We start from the raw sequence: 22,372 nt of genomic DNA on the forward strand, positions 1-22,372 counted from the left end.
GAGCGGTTTAGCAACCTCATCCGCCAGTTCCTTCAGTACCCGTGGGTGTATCCCATCAGGTCCCATGGACTTGTTCATGATCATCTAGTCCAACTGCCTGACCAGCGTGGGGCTGACCAAAAGTTAGAGCATGTTATTAAGAGCATTGTCCAAATGCTTCATAAACACTTGATAGGCTTGGGGCATCGACCACCTCTCTAGGAACAGGAAGCCTGTTCCAGTGTTTGACCACCCTCTCTCTCAGTAAGGAAGATGTTTCCTAATGTCCAGTCTACACCACCTCTGGTGCAGCTTTGAACCATTCCCATGCATCCTGGCACTGGATCCCAGGGAGAAGAGATCAGCAGCTCCCCCTCCACATCCCCTCCTCAGGAAGCCGTGGAGAGCAATGAGGTTACCCCTCAGCCGCCTTTGCTCCAAACTAGATAAGCCCAAAGTCCTCAGTTGCTCCTCATTGGACATACCTTCCAGTCCTTAATGTTTGAATTGATTTTATGCTAGTTAAGTCAGATGCTATACATGCAGTTGAAATGTCAGGGTGTAGAGACATTAAAGATGACTCTCCACCAAAGTCAGCAGTAAAAAAAGTCAGAAGCTGTCTAAACAGATTGTATTCTAGACAAAAAATGCGTACCTCTGCACAGTGCACTGCTGCACTCTGATTCAAGATGCCTCTGTGGTGCTTAGCTTGGGATACTGTGCTGTATATTAGCACTGATTTTCTGTACGGTAATGTCTAATGCTGTAGAATATGTAACAAAATCTTGGAAGGCCAAAACAGAGTATGTTATCTGTATAAATGTTTTTAAGTGTGTTCTAAAGGTTATATACTTTGATCAACATGTTATAACTTCAAAACAAGGTACTTTAAATAAGAATCTAAGTAGGATTAATAATACAATATTAGGGACACATTTTAAAACCAGTGGTGTTTTCTGTTCTGACATGATACTTAGATTTGGCTTTTGTATTTGAGACTGTGAAACACAGTAGATTTTCTTGCTTGGCCAAGACTTGGGTTTTTTTTTTTTTTAAGGTAAGACACAAATTTTCTTTAGCTTGTACAACCAAACTGAAGTTTCTTTGGAGAGTTATGACCTTAATCCTTCAAGTTTAGATAAAGTTTTTGCATATATAAAACTCATTGCTCTACAGCTGCACAATGCAGGAATATAGAAAAACTTAACAGCATAAAATTAAGAATTATATTTAAGAGATGAAGATGTAGAGTAGTTTTGCCTGATGACTTGCTGCCACTGCAGTATAACTGTAACATTATGGTAAAAACATTGGCTTTTAGAATGCCTCAACATCTTTGCTACTTATATTTCAGGAACGCATTAACATTACTTTGGACCACAAATGTACAATTTTCCAGACCCTAAATGGAGCTGTTGGTAAGTGTATGATATGCACATTGTGCATTTTATTAACTGTTATTAACACTGTCTTTGTGTAACCATGAATATGATTCCCTAAACGTTTACTTGTTTTAAAGAAATAGGTGGATGAATAAACCTGATTACCAGATTAGTTACCAGTCGTTTGGGTTTAATGTTAGTTGATTTCTCCCATTGATAAAATATTTGATTTAAAATAGAAAAAATAGTTTTCAATAAATTATGTTAGCAGTAAATACAAAGTTAAGAACTGTTTTTCCATCTGCCTTTCACAAACTTAGTTACAAGAGTAAGATTGGTAATTAAAATTGCATTTTAGATGTTCTTAAGCAAATAGCTATATGTAATGAAATGGAATATGGAATAATGTGGAATTTCCTTTATTTAATTGTCATGAATTTAAATTGAAAAATGGCACCTGTCCAAACTTCCTTTCTTAACTTTAAACTCAAATTATGGAACAACTTTTTATAGTCAGATTATATCTGAAATAACTGTGATTTCTCTATAAATAGCATTTGCACAAAATTAGTTTTATTTTTAAAGAAGACTTTATTCAAATACTGAAGGCTGCTGATGGCAAACTGTGCTGTAACCTTATTTAGCATAAAGAGCTTAGAATTCAAAAACTAGTTAAAAAAATGGACAGAAGCTTCCAAATAAGTAACATTGACAATGATAGCAACAGTAGGTTATATTGTATCAGCAAGAACTTAAAGAACTCTGAAATTTTAGTGCTTTTTTGTAAGCTGTTTTGCTGTACAATCTTTGATTTTTAGATGAAGTCCTTTTGAAATTTGAAGAAGGAAAAGTAAGAGCAAGGAATTCAGTGTACGACACATTACCGATCACCGTTCATGGAAATGGTCCAACTAAAGTGAGTGACAGGTTGTTTTTTTTTTTTATTATTTTTGTGTGAAGATGGCAGTTTTAATAGAGGCAAAAACAATGGTGGAAGAGTCTGGAACTGGCATAGTGCACTGCTCATTTCCAATTAATGTTAATAAGAATTGCAAAGATAAAAACCCCATTCTAATAACTCTCTCCATATTGTTATTCTGTTATCACTAACTTGATATCGCTGCTGAAACAACTCATTCTGCTCCCAAATTCATTGTAACATGGGATAGTAAAAGTGAGTAAGCTTATGTTAATTTGTTCTTGAAAGCTAATGAAGAATGTCTATCTGGTCATTAAACAGTAATCGGAAGAAGAGGTTTTCAGGGTGAGAAAAATCTAACCAAGAGTCACAGGCTGCAGTACAGAACAGTAACGCTTTGGATCCTACTGCAGACCTTGGTGTGTGTTTGTGTACACATATATAAAAAAAACATATTGTATATAGGCAAAAATACATGTATGTATGTGTGTTTGTATATCTACACACACACATGACTGGCTTCTGTTGTTGCGTCTTTAGCGTCATTGATCACTGCCTGCAATGTACTTACGGGTCATGAGCTTTTGGTTCTTCATAGAGCACTGTCTGGCCTGTGAAACAGCTCTTTTGGCAGCTTTTGTCCATGTGTAAGGTTCAGTGGTCCAGAGGACCTGGCACGGTTTCTCTGGGAGAAATGGCTGTGTTTTGGTCATACGGCGGTTGCATTTTTTGTTACATGGCAAAGAATCATAAAGGTGTATCATAGCCAGCCTCTACTGGCTCCTTACTGTAGCTCCTTATTTTCAGAAAAATGCCTCCTAGGAGAATGAAATAAAACTTGAAACTCACTAGTATCCCAAACACTGCTTCTTCTTAGGTTTTGCACTGTATTTCATCTTTGGAATTAGTGGATATAATAATGCCGTTCTCTGTTTGGCTTATAACTCAGCAGTGGTGAAATACATGACCAATTTCTTCCATGTTGCTGCAGTTATTTTTGCCTCAATTAAATCCTCAAGTTATCTATCATCACTGGCTTTCCTGGCACTTTGCCAGTGAAAAGAAAGGTACTGTGTTTTACAGTTGGGCAAGCAGTTTAGGTTGGAACTGCTTATACTAATCTACAAGTTACGCTACATTAAACAAAACTTTGCATGTAGTGATATAGTTTTAAAAACAAAGGAAACTCTTTGTATATTGCTTTGTCAATGTGATTAGGCTCTTCTGTTATAAACATAGAATAAAAGAGGACAATAGGATAATGGGATTGGAAAAAATTTTCCCTAGTTAGCAAATAAACTGTCATGAAAGTAATTCCAAGAATTAACTCCAAATAATAAGGTTTTTGTTTATAAGAACCTTCTGTTTTGTATTTAATCTCTTCAATTTGCAAATTAGTAAATAGCATCAGTCAGAGACGCTTCTTTGACATGGATCCTAAGTTATCCTGATATCCTTACATGTAACTTTAATATTTTTGTTCTTCTCAAGTGCAATGGCTTTTTTGTGAAATGTTCATTTTTGTACATCTCTGAAAGTAAGTTCAAGCAATTCTATTTGTAATCTGTCTAGAATGATTTTCAATATGCATAAACAAATGCCCAAAATTATGATAAAATGAAGATTGAGTATTGGGCTGGAGTGTGTTTTCTGTAAAATTATAGTCTACCCTCCCAGTTTTTGATGAGGGCAGTAGAGCAGGAATGAGTAGCAGCCTTCCCTCAGGCAGACTTTTCCCAGCATAAGAAACCCCTTAACCAATGCAAATGGCAGTAGAGAAGACTGAAGTTCTGCACAAACTTCCCATGGAATCCAGGAGGACAAGGCAGCCCAGGCAGACCATTGACAGAAAAAGTACATATTTTGTTCAGTGCCAATTCAAAATGTGTTAAGAAGCTAGATGCCGCTTTAAAACGTATCTGACTGCCTGGCTTCTGAATCTTGGCATAGACTGTCAAAAACACATCGTCTGAGCACCTGTCTTCTGCATTTTCTGTGTGCCTTTCTTATGGTCACTCGTGTTTTGTGTAAAGTGTTGGTGATTCTCAGATTTGGGAAAAGAATTAAACTATAATCATTTTTGGCTTGAAATCAGGCCTGGCAGCTTTTGAGAGCTGAATGATCTATAGTCTGTGTCTTGGGAGGCATACAAGCATTTAGCTGGTAGTTGTTATGCTTGCAACAAATTATTGGTTTGACTGAAGCAATAAATGTAGGTGCTAGGAGAAGATCATCTCTGGTTTGTAAATGAAAAGATGAAGGAAAAGCTTTTACCAGCTATTTTTTTGTTTTGTTTTTTTTTAATCTTAAATTAAAAAAGAAAAGAAAAGACAGTCAATTGCCTTTGGGTATAAGAGATTCAATGAATTCTTTAAAAGGTACAAATCACCATTTGCATGCACATTTCATCAATCTGAATTGTTCATTTGTTTACCAGATTCACTTGAATTATTTGGGAAACTATATCCCCAATGCATGGACACGGGAAACTGGTTGCAGTATTTGTGATTTAGACTTACTAGACCTGTCAACAGCAACGGTAAGAATACTTTTTCACAAGAACAAAACCTTTTTTGAATGCATTTGATAGGTGCATAGTGATTTCTGAGACAAAGCAGATTCAGTATGCAGTATTGTGTTCTGTAGGAACCTTAGGGTTTTTTTTTTTTTCCTGTTATATGAAACTGTAAAGATGGAATTTTAGTTTACTGGAAATATCAGTACTTTTAAAAATGTTTTACTCATGCATTTTAATAAAGGCTTCCCCAATATTACTGAAGATGATCCCAGCCCCAGAAGCCTTCCAGATCCCTTCCTCTGTTTGCGGAGGGTAAATGAATCATTTTTGAATCATGCAAGATTCAAGTGAATAATTAGAATTTTTGGGAGGTAGAAAAACTCTTTAGACATTTCAGATTTTTAACTGCAGACTTACAAAGGGCTTGAATATGCATCAGTTTAACAATTTCTGTTACAAATAGAGGTTAACAATTAACCGTAACATGGTTACAGTTACTATTTTCTGAGCAGTATAGAGAAATAGTCAAAACTGCTTCACCTTGTAAAGGGTGATACAGATATCTGCATTGCATATGCAAATGTGTATCTGTAGAATAAATCTGAGGTAGCTGAGATCAAATATCAGTTCAGTCTTCAGAATTCTCACAGGACAAACATACATGTACACATGTGTGTATATGAAATATTTGGGAACTTATTTTGGCACTTTGGTTCCAAGCATGACATCTTTAGTGCCTTTATGAATATGTAAACTTTAGGCAGGGTAAATACTAAGATCTACCGTGTGGAAATGTAAGAATTGTACTTAAAGGAACATTCTGATTATTCTTAACAGGCTATTTCCAGCAGCTGTTTCATTTCTGTTCTGTATTGAAGATTTGAATGAGAACAGGTCTTAGAGGGTCATGTTGAAGATACCATGAAAGAAGTAGTGTCTTATTATCTTTGTAATGAAAAAAAGTGAAAGAGTTTCTGCCTGACAAGCAGCTTATGGACTGGAATATAAATTTAAAAAGCTATTGCTGGAATTGTAATAAACGTCAGATTCTTCTTGTATCTTATTTTAATTTTGCTTTGAGTGGTGTTCTACTGAAATAGTGTTTGCACTCTCAACATAAAGTTTACCTGAGGAAAAGAAGTTGGTCTAAGTTTTCCCTAATGGTGTTGGCAAACATGGTGGGAGAACAGTTAAATCTTAAAGCCAGTAATGGGGAGTAACTTCCAGTGATTTACTGGATAGCTTCCTATAGTTTATGTACATCTACTTGGAATGTGTCTTCCTTACTGTAATTCATTGTTTGGACTTCATACCTCACTCACTCTGCCAGCAGAAATAACGAGACTTTTCCTTGGCCTCAGTGGAATGTTTACTTCAGGCATTTCTGAGGAAAAGCAGTATTTCATTTTCTGAACACACTTTCTGTTCTGGCCTGGCTGGTTACTACTTCACAAGAAATCTTCAGTGAAAAGAGCAATACAAACTCTGGACCTCTAATCATTCTTCTTATATTGTTTTATTTAACTTTCTGCATTGGTGCACTCATACCTTCTGAGGGTTTTGCTTGTTCTTCTCATAAGCAGGTAGAGAATCAGATTTGTTGATACCAACTTCATTTTGGGCTTTGAGTTCCTTTAGATGAATTCTGGCATGAATGGGTCCTTGGCTTAATATGCTTAGGTGTTGTGGTTTCAACGTTTTGGGACGGGCTTACATAAAGACCTTGACTTTAGCAGTACAAAACAGGTAAGCCACAGTGTAGAACAAGGAGCTAAAATAATCATAGAATCATAGAATGTGTTGTGTTGGAAGGGACCTCTAAAGGTCATCTAGTCCAACCCCCCTGCAGTAAGCAGGGACATCTTCAACTAGATCAGGTTGCTCAGAGCCTCATCAAGCCTGGCCTTGAATGTTTCCAGGGATGGGGCCTCCACCACCTCTCTGGGCAACCTGTTCCAGTGTCTCACCACCCTCATTGTAAAGAACTTCTTCCTAATGTCTGCTCTAAGCCTACCCTGCTCTAGTTTAAAACTATTGCCCCTCGTCCTATTGCTACATGCCCTTGCAAACAGCCCCTCCCCAGCTTTCCTCTAGGTCCCCTTCAGGTACTGGAAGGCCGCTATAAGGTCTCCTCGGAGCCCTCTCTTCTCCAGGCTGAATAACCCCAACTCTCTCAGCTTGTCTTTATCTCACAGAATCTTCATGGTTGGAAAGGACCCTTAAGATCATCGAGTCCAACCAAACAACCTGCAATCTCTGCCACTAGAGCATGCCCTGAAGTGCCACATCTACACGTTTCTTAAACACCTCTAGGGATGGTGACTCACCCACCTCCCTGGGCAGGCTGTTCCAGTGCCTGACCCCTCTTTCAGTAAAGTAATTCTTCCTAATATCTAACCTAAACCTCCCCTGCTGCAACTTCAGACCATTTCCTCTGGTCCTGTCATTATTCACTTGGGAGAAAAGGCCAACACTCACCTCTCTACAGCCTCCTTTCAGGTAGTTGTAGAGGGCAATGAGTTCTCCCCTCAGTCTCCTTTTTTTCAAGCTAAACATGCTCAGCTCCCTCAGCCTCTCCTCCTATGACCTGGTCTCCAGACCCCTCACCAGCCTGGCAGCTCTCCTCTGGAAACGCTCCAGCACTTCGATGTCCCTCTTGTCCAGAGGGGCCCAGAACTGAACACAGTACTCGAGGTGAGGCCTCACCAGTGCCGAGTACAGAGGCACCATCACTTCCCTGCTCCTGCTGGCCACGCTATCCCTGATACAAGCCAGAATGCTGTTGGCCTTCTTGGCCACCTGGGCACACTGCTGGCTCATGTTAAGCTGGCCGTCCACGAGCACCCCCAGGTCCTTTTCTGCCAGGCAGATTTCCAGCCACTCTTCCCCAAGCCTGTAGTGTTGCTTGGGGTTGTTGTGACCGAAATTCAGGACCCGGCACTTGGCCTTCATAGGAGAGGTGCACCAGCCCTCAGATCATCTTCATGGCCCTCCTCTGGACCCGCTCCAACAGGTCCGAGTCCATCTTGTGCTGAGGGTTCCAGAGCTGGATACAGTACTCCAAGTGGGGTCTCATGAGAGCAGAGTAGAGGCGGAGAATCACCTCTCTGGATCTGCTTGCCACAGTTCTTTTGATACAGTCCAGGATGTGATTGGCCTTCTGGGCTGCAAGCACACATTGTTGGCTCATGTCCAGCTTTTCATCCACGAGTACCCCCAAGTCTTTTTCCACAGAGCTACTCTCTATCACATCATCCCCCAGCCTGTATTGATAATGAGGATTGTCCCCACCCAAGTGTAGGGTCTTGCACTTGGCCTTGTTGAACTTCATAAGGCTTGCTGCCTTCTATCATGGCACAAAGATACTTTTCCTTCTGTGAAGCTCAGGGGTAGGTGTATGCAAGGCAGAGGTGGGTGGAAGCATTGCCGTGGACTGTGGAGGTTGTTCTGTGATGGATAAACAGAAGAGCCTGAGGTACTACCAGGGTCAGTGTGAGGAGGTGCTGGGAGCATGGCCTGTGAAAAGCTGAGCTTTGGCGTTACCTGTGAAGGAGCTGAGAGCCACAAATGCAGAGTCTTTTGTTCTGTCTTTGTCCTGTTCATAGGAGCAAGACCTCCCTTGTTCTGACCACTGCTGAGGTGTGGAAACACTCAGTAACTGCTTTCTTCTCTGCTAACAGCAGCAGCCCATGCCACCCCCAAAGTAGCTACCTGCCCAGGTCAAAGCAGGGTAATGGTAAATAAGTTGAAGAATGCACATTGGCTCAATGAGTGGAAATTTTTGCCACTTTTCTGAAGTTATTTTTTTCTAAAACCTAAATTAAATTGGACAACAAACTTAATCACCCTAGAGCTACTTCTTAAATTCTAAAGTTTGTTACTGGTATGGAGACTTTCTGGTGCGGTTGGAAAGGATGACTTCACTCATCCTCTTGCTTCACTGGCACCTCTTGTGGCAAGGGTTCCTGGATTTTTGTCTCAGTAAGACTGCACAGAGCATTGTCCTGTATTTCTTTCAAAACTTGCCATACACTTACCTAATGGTTGTGAAAAAGTAAACTTTAAAAGGCAAACATACGACCTTAGTGAAAAGGTCAGAGAAAATCTGTCAGAGAAAACGTTAACATCCTGGTACAGACTAGGTATTCCCAAAGTGGTTTTGCTGAGGCTTAACTGGGAAGCACCAAAACTTCAGACTTGATATACTCAAAACGCTGGGTATTGAAATTGTTCATTCTGACCTAGATTCAGATTATGCAGTGACAACTTTTTATAGTGTAGTGAACCAGGCTCTAGATTGAAGAACTCCCTGCTTTAAGGAGATGCAGTTTGCAGGAATTTTTATTCTTAACTTTTTTAAGCACTGTTTTGCTTTGGTCACACTCCTGAGATTTTAGCGTAGACATTGGAGCCAAGTGGTTCACACTCTGGAGTATTGAAGGAGTGTTAGCAATTCCTGATTGTCCCTATAACCTTTGCAGGTCCAGCCTGAACCTGCTTCTCTTTGTCCTGGAGAATAAGGGGAAAATGCCTTAGAATTAGAGAAATATGCAAAATAAATTATTGCAGCAGTTCTCTTATTGGTAGCATGCATACGTGTTCAGCGTAGCAAGCCCGATGGAACAGACTGCTTTCCTTATCACTCGCAATCAGCGGTACCAGTTACCATGACACCAGCCTCAATGGAGTGGTTGCCAGAGAATATCACAGTTGCTTTTTTCAAGACACATCAGTGTACTTGTCTTCATAGCTGTTGTGAAGTTATTAGGATGTCTGCATGAGTACGTATTAGGTTTGCAGATGAAGTTGTGAATAGAAGGTAGTCAGAGTAAAGATTAGTGCCTAATATTTCCGATCTGGTGCACTTGCCAGTATGTTTCTGGATTTCCGATGTAGACAGTGACACTCTGAAATACTGACATGCGCTGATGGTTTATCCAGACATTTTTCAAGTGGGTGTTGGCTTGCTTAAGGAAAGCCAACTTGCAGCCTTCTATACTCATATAAGGTTTATCTCTGAGCCTTGTAGTGGGTTAGACGTTTGTACTAACTGTGTGTTTTAGAGGTAGAAAAAATTTTTGTTTAATCAGTGCATTTCTTTGTGTAAGAGTCGAGGCCTTTGAAGGTTAAATTTCTGTCTCGCATAATGTAATAATATATTTTAGGAATACACAAAAGTACTGTCTAGGTTTTGTTTTAGTGGTCACGATCTCTATATCAAGCACGTACAAGCCAAGAATTAATACCACTGCTCAAAAGATGTGAATTTACATTAAAATAAGATGGATAAAACTTCAGTAACCTTGGATGCAGGGGGAGAAGCTCTAGTTCGTTCACTAATGATAAAATCAGTGAGTAGGGAAGTAATGCAGAGCCTGCTTACAATGGTCAGGGGGAAATAGTACATGTGAGTGTATGGAAGGGTGTTGCCGTCTTTGGCTTAAAGTACGTGAGTAAAATACTTTGTGGTATTTATTCTTTAACTACTATTGAAAAAACTGGTCTTCCCTATATTTTCCTGTAAATGTAACATATATATGTACAGTCCTTTAAAAAAAATGAATTTGTCGTGCAGTTCTAGGTGTATTTCCTTAAATACTTTTTTGATGTTTTAATTTTTTTTTAATGTAAGAATTTTAAAAAACATAATACGCTATTTTCTACTTCCAGTTTCTGTTGTTGGAATTCAAAGAGTTTTCTAGCAATATTAAATCCATTATCTTTCCTTATTTAGTGAAGTCAGTGACAATAAACAGGGGGCATAGCACTTCTGAGCTATTTGGGTTTGATAGTTTGAAAGCTGTGTGGCCTAAGTTACTACAACATGACATTAGTTGCTTTTTAATATAACTAATCTTAGAAAGGAGGCAAGTCTTATTGGTTGTGTCAAAATATCATTTTTTTTAGGAATATCCAAGAGTAAAAATTGGTGTTTTCATTGAACAACCCACTCCTTTCCTACCTAAATTTTTAGACAGACTGTTGACTCTGGACTACCCAAAGGAGGCACTCAGTATCTTCATTCACAATAATGTAAGTACAATGTTGCTACTGTGCAAAGCTTCAATTCTGGAAATTATGGTACGAGTGAAAGTGTGTGAGGGAGTATATGGGTTTAATATATGTACCTAGTTAAACTGCATAGGAAGAAATAATCTTTCAGAATTTAGTGTGCAGAAATGGAAAAAATATACAAATTAAGTGAAATTGTGACAGTGCTCACTGAAGTTTCTCTTTAAAGAAAGTGCTTAGATTCTTTCTTTCAGTAATGCAAAAGATTCTATTTTAAAGTGTGTGCTTCTGGCTGAAGTACTGATGGACATAAAAACAGAGTAGAATAAGAACAGAAAAGTTCCAGTTGGAAGGGACCTACAACGATAGCTATTACTGGATAACTATTATCCAGGAATTAACATTGGATTTGCTTTTCATCTCATTGATACCCCAGTGCATTTATATTTTTCTTGGTGCTCTTGCTGCGTGCCAAGGGAAAGACTGGTGTGTCCAGGTATATTTTGAATGGCAGTACAGATAAGTTGCTTTTTAAAATATTTTTTAATGCTTTTACCTAACAATCTAGTGTTGCTGATGCCTGACCAGTGACTTCAGTATTGCTATTTTCATGAGTAAGGTGACGGACGTGTGTAAGTCTTTTGGAAAAAAACTGGTCTGGAAGAGAAAATGGAGGAAAATATAATTCTGCCTTTTTTCACTTGGCGTGCGTTACTGTTGATATCGTAGCACAAAAGGCCTGAGTAATAGAAGTAAAGCTTAGCTTTAAAGTCTTCAGTCTGTTTTTGTAAGTGGATGTTAAAGCTATAAATGTGATGTGCACATAGGAATTGTAGGCTATGCTAAGTTTCTTTGCTTCAGCCAGAAGTCGTATGGTATTTGAGGTGAATATAAAAGACTGAATAGCTTTTTTTTTTATCATAGAGAGGGGAAAACCCTACCCAATATTTTAATTATTCTTGTGTCAGCCATAATATGCAAAAGCTATAAATGAGGGCATGGGGTTGGAAGCATTGCATGCAGCTGAGATCTCTTAAATTAGAGGGTGGGTAATTAGAAATTATAGAAACAGTACCTGTGACTACATTTTAAAGAAGTAAAGACTGGGGTTGTAGGATGGGATTTGAAGATCGTAAAATAAATATCCTGAAAAACTATCAAGGCTGAGAATCTTGCATCATTGGTCTGGAGCTTTGTTTTATATTGCTGATGTGTTGGATTCTTTTGCTAAAATTTTGGACAGAAGAGCTTCATTTTAATGACAGATATATTGGAACATCTTCAAATACTGTTTGTTTAGGGTAGAATACAATGTGTTCTTGGACACTATGTTTATGATTTCACAGCAAGTTGTACTTTTCATTCACTATAAATAATGTTAACATGATTACAGGAGGTTTACCATGAAAAGCACATCAAGAAATTCTGGGAAAAAGCCAAGAACATTATCAGAAGTATAAAAATTGTTGGACCTGAAGAAAATCTGAGTCAAGCAGAAGCCCGGAACATGGGAATGTAAATTCTAATTTCTAAATCTGTTATATGATGCATACGCCAACATTTTTTCATCTTTTATGTGTATTATTTTGCATCTTAAACACTAACAACTTTACATCTTAAGATACAAAAGTGGGAGCTTTTGTGGTAGAAAAAGGTCTAGATATAAGATATGAACTGTTGAGTATTTTATGGTTTTTCTCTAATATAAAAAGCTGTTGATCCTTGTGAAAACATCTCTGCTTTGGACTACTTTGGTATTGTCATCTTGTCTTCTAAAGGAGGCGTAGCCAATAGTAGACTACAAAGAAATAAGAGGTGTCAGATTAGTTTTACAGTATAGTTATCTCAAACATGGGTATATGTTAAAACATGCTAAGCATAAACTGTAAAGTTTAAATATTTTTTTTTTAAAAAATGCTATTGAAATAAAATTGATGGTCCAATACAACAAACTTTTTATAAAGTTTGTGCACAAAATTATATGTAGTAGTAATTTAAAAAAAAAAAAGAAGGTAGAAACAGGTGCAAATGTACATAGAAATTCTAATTGCAGTGTATCTTCTAAAAATGTATTTAGTTTTATTTTTTTATTCAAAACCTTTTCATGCTAAATTATCACAGCGATCTCACAGAATAGAAGTACCACTTGCACTGGTTATGCATTTAACAATTGTACTTTTGTTCTGGTCTCTCCTCCCTTTTTTTTTAAATGACATTACATTTAAGTAAAGATATGATTACAGCTTGACCTGGACATATAGATGAAAGAATTATATTTCTTCCCATGGTTCAAAGAGACAGGAATATCCTTTAGAAGTACTCTAGTGGAGGTTTCTGCTTTCAGGACTTGTAAAGGCAACTGACACTTATCCTTGGTCTTGCTTTTTCTCTTTTTTCCTTCCATTCTTATTAGGGAATCCAACTCTTTAGCTTTTAAACGTGGCACTTACCAGGCCTAAATCTGAACCCTGGTGTATGTATCCCACGTTAGACTTGCCTGTCAAGGGATCTCCTCAGTGGCTCCAGCGCTGGCTACTAACACTTGCTCATGGCTCTCCCATTATGTCCATCAGTCAGATTATGGAGTTTTACAGACCAGGATCCCACCAAGACCTCGCTGTGGTCCTTGAGCAGGCTTCATTCTCACATAATTCGTCCATGTTTTTTTCTCCCAAATCTTCCATGAGTTGTCAGAGCAGAGAAATTAATTTCAAAAGGCCCTTTTCTTTTATATTTAGAGGTTAAGACCATAGCATAGGCCGTTCATGGCATCAACTGAAAAATGAAGGTCTAGTCCTGAGTCTCCAGGGTGTTCTTGGAAATTTGTTTGAATGGGGTTTTGTTATGCTGAAGCCACTGGGAAACTGGTATTTGGCTGAGGTCCAAGCCTCTCCTGTAGCCTTTCTAGGAAACGCTGCAGGTGTCCAGTGTAGTGTAAGCAGCTGTTCAGATGTTTATGAATCATTCTTTCTTTATTTCCAATAGTCTCTAAAGCTAATGTACTATGTTTGCAAACTTTTTGAAGTAATGTATATTACGCATAACTGAGGTGGAATTTCTGGAATTGCTTTTTCCGCTTTGTTGTTGTATAGACACCATAAGGCAGAATCTTTAGATAAACTATTTCTATACTGTTACTAATCTCACCCAAAGATCTTTAAACCTGCCAGTTTAAATGACAGTTTTTAATATGATATATGGTCTTTGCTTGATCTGTGGATAAAAAATAGTAATTTAAATCTATATTTGCACAAAATCATTTCAAATTCTGTTATGTGAGGCAGGGAGATAATCATACGTGTGATGTATACCACCGGATACACTGTGATGTGTTATCCATTGTCTAGATATAACTTGACCCATGTTGCTCCTGCTTTAAAAGGCTTCTTTAATAAAGATTCTGTCCTAAAGAGATACACAGCATACAGAGAAAATGTGAAGTATAATGTATGTAGAATGATTTCGTGCCAAAATCCTGAATCATCCAGAAGGTAGGAGTGTTAGCAGCAAGATCTTTCATGTGAACACTGTAGACTTAATTTGATGGCTCTTTCAATTTGACTGAAGAAGGTTCCGTTCATCTGCTGCTTTTTTTGCACTCCTGGTCTGCTTGGCTGCCCTTGTGAACATGACCACTTCTCTGGAACAGCTGTGTTTTACTTTTCCTCAAAAATCTAGCTCAAAAGCACAGGATGTTCATGGGAGAGATAGATACTATAAAAAATTATTTGCTTTCAACCCTTCAGCTGGCTTCCAACATAATAACTTCATTTATTTCTCACTAATACTGCAATGGGAATAATTTAAAAAGAGTGATTCTTCAAACCTGTTTAATGGCTTGATTTACAGAGATTGATATATTCAGTCTTATAATTAATTTTCTTCTGCCTCTGTCTGCATTATTGACTGATAGTTTTGTTCCATCTGCCTCAAACACTTGCTTTCTCTCTTCTTCCATTAAGTATCTATTTCCATTTTAGTATCTCTCTGTTAATTTCCAGTAGATTTAGAATTAATTTGGTCTCCTCACTTGCACATTTCACACAAAAAGTCTATTTATCTGAAGCAGCAAAACAGGCTTCTATTAATACTGTTCAGTCCCTAGTGATAGAATTTAAAAAAAAAAAAAAAAAAAAGAGAGAGAAAAAAAGAGAGAGTTAATTTAAACATTGAAGGTCTGGTTTGTTTTCAGCAGAGTACTTTTGAGTATATAATGCGATTGGGTCGGTTTTCTCCTTACCTCTTTTTTTTCCCCTCTTTGGCTCAGTAAAAAGTGGTGATAAATCACAATGCGGTTCTCAGTAAATGAGACTCTTTTCTGACAACATAAATGTAAGAAAATAACATATTTTTTTTTTTTTAATTTCAGGCGTAGCCATGCAGCAAACCTGTCTACTCTTCTCATTCATGTGATAATGTACAGTTGAAGCATTTGCTTTCTTGCTTCTTCTTGACATGGAGAAGCCCTCTCCTGCACTTGTGAAAGTTGGATAGGTGTTGGAGAGGACCAAAAATTGTGCAGTCAGCAAAGAGTTGTTACAATTCAACAATAGTGGCAGGCAGGAGCGCACAGCTTTCCTTATCGTGGGCTGAAACAGAATAGAAAGAGAGGAAAATAAAGTAGAATAAAGAGAAGGAAAGTTTAGCTGCGTGTTGTCTGAGTATTTTCTCTGCGCATACATCCCTTTAAACCTTCTTTTTTTAGCCTTTGTCTACAAGGAATATATTAGAGTGCTTACAGTTGGTTCTTTTTTTCTTTAAGAAAAAGTTCATTTGTGGGTTTGACTTGTTTGGAGAGGAGATTTCATCCAGCTGTTACAGAATTTGTTATGACAGGAAATGTAAAATAACAATATGAAATATATTCAAGCAGTAACAGAAAGTGGGGAAATACAGGAATTTATCTCATTCACTTCTCTGAGGTTTTATTTATAAAAAGCTTATATTCTGTAATCTTTTTTGCGCCAGTAATTATGGACTTTGGGGTTTCTTTTTTGGGGTTGTTTTTTTTTCCTCCCTCAAAAATATTAGTAATAGAACTAGCTCGGATTTTTCCTGAACTTTTTAAAAAATGTGATTTATCTCAACTTTTAGTGGAAATGTGCACATTTCAATGAAAGTTTACATTGAAAGCTTTCAAAAGTTTCAGGAAGAATAGTGGAGACATCAGTATCAGAGAGTTCATTGACCTTACTGTTGCATTTTGAGCTGAATTTGGAGTCTCCTCTGTACTTCTTGGAATTGAGAAGATACTAAGTCTGTCTCCAAGCTCCCATTGGTATTGATAAATGATGACATGGACGCAGGAGGGGCTCCCTTTCAGTCCCACGAGTAGGACAAGTATCTGTGGTTAAAGGAAGAGCAGGGATTAAATCTGTGTCTCCCAGATGTCAAGTGATTTCTCCTGGGGAGACTTGGATTTTCTTGAGCTGCTTCTCCTGAACGCTTCAGCAATTTTGGGTTTCAGCTTCAGATGGAGAAGGAATATTTTGAACTTTGAGTATTGTAGAAGAAAAACAATTTTCCCACCCGTATCTGCGTTCAGTAGCTTCCAGGTGTGGTAACTGCGGTAACGATACTTAAGCCTGGCATGCAAAACTAAACATTAGTACTTTGTCTGTTTTGTGGATACATTTGTTTGTTTTTAGTGATGAGTGATAAAGAGTTTCTTTATACTGTTGTGGCTATCTAGAGAGATGCAAAATGTAATCCTAAATGGCAGGCATTGTCACCCAGTCTTTCAGTGAGTGTTGCAGACTTGTATCTGGGGCGCCTTTTCTTTCAGAGGTCTGTCAAATGGTTGAAGTGCTCTCCCTTCAGCCTCACAGTCCACATTTGCAATTATATTTCCAAACTGTGAGAGGTATAAAAATGATATATTGATTAATGGCAAATTCAGTCTACGTCTAAAAAAAAAAAAATAGTGTGAGTGACTCAACGGCAAAGGAATTGAGTAGACTATATGTTTCAGTGTTATAAACAACCAGCCCCTTGGAATATCTCAGTGGAAAGTCTGATGAAGAGAAGAGCAGTGACACTTTCCCTTTTCAGATGAGGTCACTGTTCCAGATGGGCTCTCAGTTTGTAAGCAAAGTTAAACATCACTCTGATTGCAAAATACTGTAAACTGATCTGCTGAGCTTCACTTCACACTTCTAACAAAAAATGTTGGCCTTCTACTAAATTTTCATTAATCATTACACTGAAATGGCTTCAAGTTATGTACAAGAATATAGCTTTCTTTTCATTATTTGGTCTTAGTTTATAAGCATGTGGAGTGTAAAGCAAGTAGATTAAAGGTTTTAGCCATTGAATTTAGATTAGGAAGTGTATTACTATACATATGAGTATTGCTAAAAAGCACTTTCCACTTGTTCCTTGCTGTGACCCGGATATACGTAATAAATAGTTTCACATATAATCTGGGATTTCTACATCTGGAGAGTTTAACATACACTATATGAAGGTAATACTTTAAAACATGAGAATATCAGATTACTCTTATTTCCTTGGGAAAGGTACCTGGCAACATTGAAAGCCTAAAGAGAAGACGCATGAATTTCTTAAGAGTAGGCTTACTTTATTAATTTTGACAGAAACTTTTGTAACTCTTTTTCTGTATACCTGAAACTGGAGGTGTTTTGTGAAGATTTTTTGCATTTGCACTTTAAAGTCACTAACAAACTTATACTTGACATTTAACATGATGACTTGTGTCTGGAAACGCGAGGAGAATTATGCTTTAAACATGAAGTTTTGCCATTTAGGGACCCAATCTTCAATGCTGTATAGAAAGAAATAGGGGGAAAAATGAGTCAAAGTGTGATCAGAATAGTAGCCTTGATTTTTTACCCTTTTAATATATTTATGTATACGCACACATAAGTTATATAATGCTCTATGTAAACTCTTTAGACATGTCATGTATTAAAAGCAAGAGTTTAGCAAACCTAAATGAGCAAATTCAGCGATATAGAAGTGCTGGGTTTGGTTGGTTCTGGCCTATGCAGAAGAAATTGCAAATACTAAAAATAAATCTGTGCAGCAGAGAGACCATGCAGTTGGCATTCTCTGGGTACCTTAAATGCTTTGGTCTAGGGGAGCTTAACTTACCTTGGGTGAGTTGCACCAGAGCAATTCCAGCCTGTTTCCTGTGGACAAATTTCCTGGAGTCTTGTAGCGTATCCTTCATGTGGCAAGTGCATGTTCTTGTACAATAGGACATGACTAAATGCGTAATGTGTTTGGTCACGTGATGGGAAGGGAGTTGGAACAAATGGCTCTTAGATGTCTTTGGAAGAAGCTGGGTGATTAGCTCCAGGCAAAAGTTTTCTAGGTCCACCACCAGTTAGTAGGTGCTGGCCATCAGAGTGGATACTAAAATTGCTTCTTTTCTACTAGAATTAGTATGCTAGATAGCCTTAACTCTGGGCTCTTAATGGAGCAAAAACTTGAGTACCACTTGTCTTTTGTTTTGGGAGGAAACATTCTGAGAAAGGACTTGGAGTCATTTTGCAGTTGTTTCAGATGATGCTGTTCTTCAGCAGAGTTCCTGTACTCCACTTGTTTTCTAACCATTGGCTTTGCAAGCCAGGAGTAGGGAGCTCCCTAGAGTTTTAGGTTCTTTATGCTACAAAACCCCACAGCAAGATTTTACAAGCACAACTCGTAAATGCTGGATGAAGTGCTGTATTAGGTAGTGGAGGGGAATGGAGGAGCAGCAGGCAGGAAGCCATGCCAGCAGTTGCCTTGACTTGTATGTGGCCTGTCACATCAACCATTTATCAGATCTTCTGAGAGAGTCACAAGCAATCAAATCACATCAAACTTAAATTAAAATAGTGTTTATAAACATTTTAAAGCAAGAAAGTAAAATAATTCTATTGTTTTAAGCTGTTACGGTGGAATTCATGCAAGTTCTGTCAATAATAGTGGGGAAAATAGGCAAAATAAACAATACCACCTGCATGATAGAAAGCTACTGCTTATTCCACTTCCTCTAAAAGTATATTTGATTTGCTATAATCTCCTACTATTCTTTTGGCATAGGAAAGCTGAATTCACTATACTGGATCTTAGCCTAGCAAGTGTACCCTGCCAGAAACATACAAATGTAGTCCGTGTATCTTACTTTTATATTTACAGTAGAATGTGTCTTCTGCTTGGTTGAAGCTTTCTCTTGAAGACATGGGAACCTATGCAAATAATTTATTCTGATAGAAATAGTGTATGGGACAAATTCAGTTCCTTTCTCTGATTTCCATTCACTGCCTGTACAATTGTTTTATATTTCTCTTTACTAACTGTTACTCTTGTTGGTCACAAGAAAACTAAGAAAAGGTCTTTAAATATGTATATATTTTTTTGTACTTTTTGTATTACACACTCCACAAGGTTTCAATTACTATGCAGATCAGCTGATCACATGTGTAGCATCAAAGGCAGTGTTACAGCCACATGCAGTTACTTACTAGAGAAGTGTGCTTAATAAGCTCGTACTCCACTATTAAGTGACTGTACTGATATCCAACTGTATAAATTAGTGGCTTGATTCCTTTCCCCCTCCCTCCCCGCCCTGCCATTTTCCATTAGGGCAGGTCATAGTAGATCTTAGTGAACTTGGTAAAGGTTAGAGATCACTTAGTTTATTAAAAGGAAAATATAAGGCATCTGATCCATGTTTTTAAATCTTCTCTCAATTTATCAGAATACTGTAATCTGAAGACGCCTTTCTTTTACTATACTACGCAGCAGAGGGCTTTTAATACAGTGTATGAGTAGAGCACTTGGTTGTGGTTTGGGTTTTTTGCATTTTTTTGTTGTGTTGTTTATGAATGTTTTCTGGACGTGTGTGAGTTAACCATTACTTTTTGTCTTTTTAGGGACCTTTGTCGCCAGGATAAAGCATGTGAATATTACTTCAGCATAGATGCAGATGTTGTGCTGACAAACCCCAAAACGTTAAGAATACTGATAGAACAGAACAGGTGTAGTATATCTCTTGATTTTTACAGAATTTCCTCCAACTTGAAGGGATTCTCTGGGGCCCATCCACAGAAAATAAGATCCCCTCTGTTCTTGCAGAGTTAGATCCTCATTGTTTGCCTGTAGTGTTTGATTGCCCTAGTTCATAACAGGCTTGAAGGCCAACAATTTGCAAAGCATTTTGTCCCTGTCAAGCAACAATTCCTGGTGTGAATTTCAAATGCTTCGAAGTTCCTATGAAGAGAATGGTATGGTGTAAGCAAGTTTCATGAAATTAATTAAGATTGCACTGAATATTAATTCCAAAGTTGGTCACACACAAAATGTTTAAAAAACCAAACCCAAATAACAACAACAAAAAACCCTAAATAAAATCAAACAAAAACTCCCTAGAGTTTATTACTCTAATGTTGCAGTACTGTTACTTTCTTTTTAAATCATAGATGCAATAAAATAGTGGAAAGGTATTGGTCATGAAGCAGCTTTAATGACCAGTTTCTCCTTGTATTAGTATCATCTCTTAAGTTAGACAAAGCTGTGACTTTATCAGCAGCAGCTTTCAGCAGACTGGGCCTGCTGTCAATGCTGTGCACTTCACTCCTGCCAATTTGTAACTGCCCGTATTAGGTAGGTAGGTCATGTTTGCCTCATCGTAACAAATCTGGGACACTCAGGTGTATCACAGAAAGATAAATTATCAATGTCTGTTGTGACCTACTAGTGCGAAGGGATGGAGCTTAAGTAAAGATGTGGCTGTCAGTCCTGCATTATATTCCTTGTAATATTTACTGTTGTAGAAAGAGGCTAAAAGCCAGGTAGAAGAAACAGAAGCTTTGCAAAATATGTCTACCAGTAGGCACTTTCTGAAACAAAGTGCCATTTTATTCTTTTTATTCTGGTCAACTTAGATTTCCCCTTTTACTCTTGCTAAATTCTGGTTAGAGTTAAATCTCATTGTGCCTTCTCCCCTCCCGTCCTCCCCCCCTTCCCCCTTGTCTTTGACTTTGTGATGCTTTTTGTCATTATGCTATGGGCAGTATTTTTTTGCTTGACTGAAAATCAAGCCACCTCTGATTTATAGGAATCTTTGTTTCTGTTACACTGATGATTTCTCTGGGCAGTGGGTACTTGACAATGTTTCTTCCAGCTTAAGCTCAGAATAGCTGTTCTGAGATTTGACAGTCATTGGTTTTTTAACTACACTATACTCAAGACTGAGGAAAGCTGGTATATTTTGACATATAGTCTACGTGTAGCAGTTCATATTTTCTTATTCAATATTTCACTTCACAGAAAGATAATTGCTCCACTTGTAACTCGTCATGGGAAGCTTTGGTCCAATTTCTGGGGTGCTTTGAGCCCAGATGGCTATTATGCTCGATCAGAAGATTATGTTGATATCGTCCAAGGGAACCGAGTGTAAGTAATTGTAAGCTAATTTTTAAAGTCAAGGCACCCAGTATAGTTATTAGCAACATATTCTTACATTTTCATGCAATCTGATATTCCTGAACAGCTTAGGTTGTTTTTATTGTTTGCCTTTTTCTATTTCATAGGAATGCATTTGTTTTCCCATTTGTTTTTTCCCATTTGTAGCTTGAATAAAAAAAGCAGAGAGTTTAACACATAATGAGCTGATATTAGCAATGGATTGTGTCTGGTTACTCTAGCAGTGCATAATACAAAAAATGTCAAGACAAACAAATAGCAAACACAAAACTCTGTATCCCTGGAACCTCAGTCAAAAGAAATGATTGTTGCATTCGTCAAATGACTTCTTCATCTCTTTGGGGCAAATATTTAATTAACTGTGTTTTTCCCTGTTTATTATGTCAGATATATCCTAAGGAGCTCTTGAGAAACACTTTTGTCACATATCCTTTTGGGTTTGTCCTTCCCCTAAATGAATGTGATGTAAGTTGTTCTAAGCTTGACTTTCCCATGCGGTGATGCCTTTTCATTGCCCTGGAAGAACAAAAAGGTCTGAAAGAGATTGACTGCTTGAATAGGACTGGCTCATTTTCACTCGCACTGAAAGATGTGCTCATGGCGCTGGGAGGGAGGAAATCTGCAGAGCAAGCATTGTGACAGCTATGCGTTTTTGTTGATATTGGCCCAACTGACATAAATACGTGGCCTGCTGTGGTCCGTGGGTATTTGTGTGAGGAGGTCAGACCAGCTCTGTGAAGCCTCAGTGAAATCTTTAAACTCACTTAAAAATCTGGTTTAGAATTACTTTCTCCATCTGGTAGCGTAGAATAATATGAGAGTTTGACTGATTGCCTTAACTATGGAAACATGAAGTACATTTGTAGCTAAAACTCCTTAGAGAATTTGACCTTTCTATTTTTTATAACAATACTTCATAAAAGCTGAATTACTGCCTACGCCTACGTGCGAGATGTCCACAATGTCCAGCTGTAGTTTTTCAAAAGTCTTGGTAACCTTTCAGCTTAATTTCCTTGAAACTTGCTTAGTCTTGTCAGCAAATATAGAGATGCTGATTTGATAGAATACGCAACAAATTAGTTTTCATGACTTTAAACTATTTGCATTTGGTTTATGGTTTGTTTTTTT

General features: G+C 37.8%; 1 protein-coding gene across 3 annotated transcripts in view; it reads left to right on the top strand.

Annotated features, from left to right (window-relative positions):
* The window catches only part of PLOD2 (procollagen-lysine,2-oxoglutarate 5-dioxygenase 2), a 76,486-nt gene that overhangs the window by 43,763 nt on the left and 10,351 nt on the right, over window positions 1-22,372 (top strand). For all 3 annotated transcript variants that reach the window (XM_063338929.1, XM_063338927.1, XM_063338928.1), the window contains 7 exons: window positions 1,334-1,397; window positions 2,180-2,277; window positions 4,718-4,819; window positions 10,706-10,831; window positions 12,204-12,325; window positions 19,693-19,797; window positions 21,089-21,214. In XM_063338929.1, coding sequence (XP_063194999.1) covers window positions 1,334-1,397; window positions 2,180-2,277; window positions 4,718-4,819; window positions 10,706-10,831; window positions 12,204-12,325; window positions 19,693-19,797; window positions 21,089-21,214 — 743 coding nt within the window. The remainder of the gene's footprint in view (window positions 1-1,333; window positions 1,398-2,179; window positions 2,278-4,717; window positions 4,820-10,705; window positions 10,832-12,203; window positions 12,326-19,692; window positions 19,798-21,088; window positions 21,215-22,372) is intronic.

This window comes from Chroicocephalus ridibundus, chromosome 6 (genome assembly GCF_963924245.1).
Source record: "Chroicocephalus ridibundus chromosome 6, bChrRid1.1, whole genome shotgun sequence".
Taxonomy (NCBI): Eukaryota; Metazoa; Chordata; class Aves; order Charadriiformes; family Laridae; genus Chroicocephalus; species Chroicocephalus ridibundus.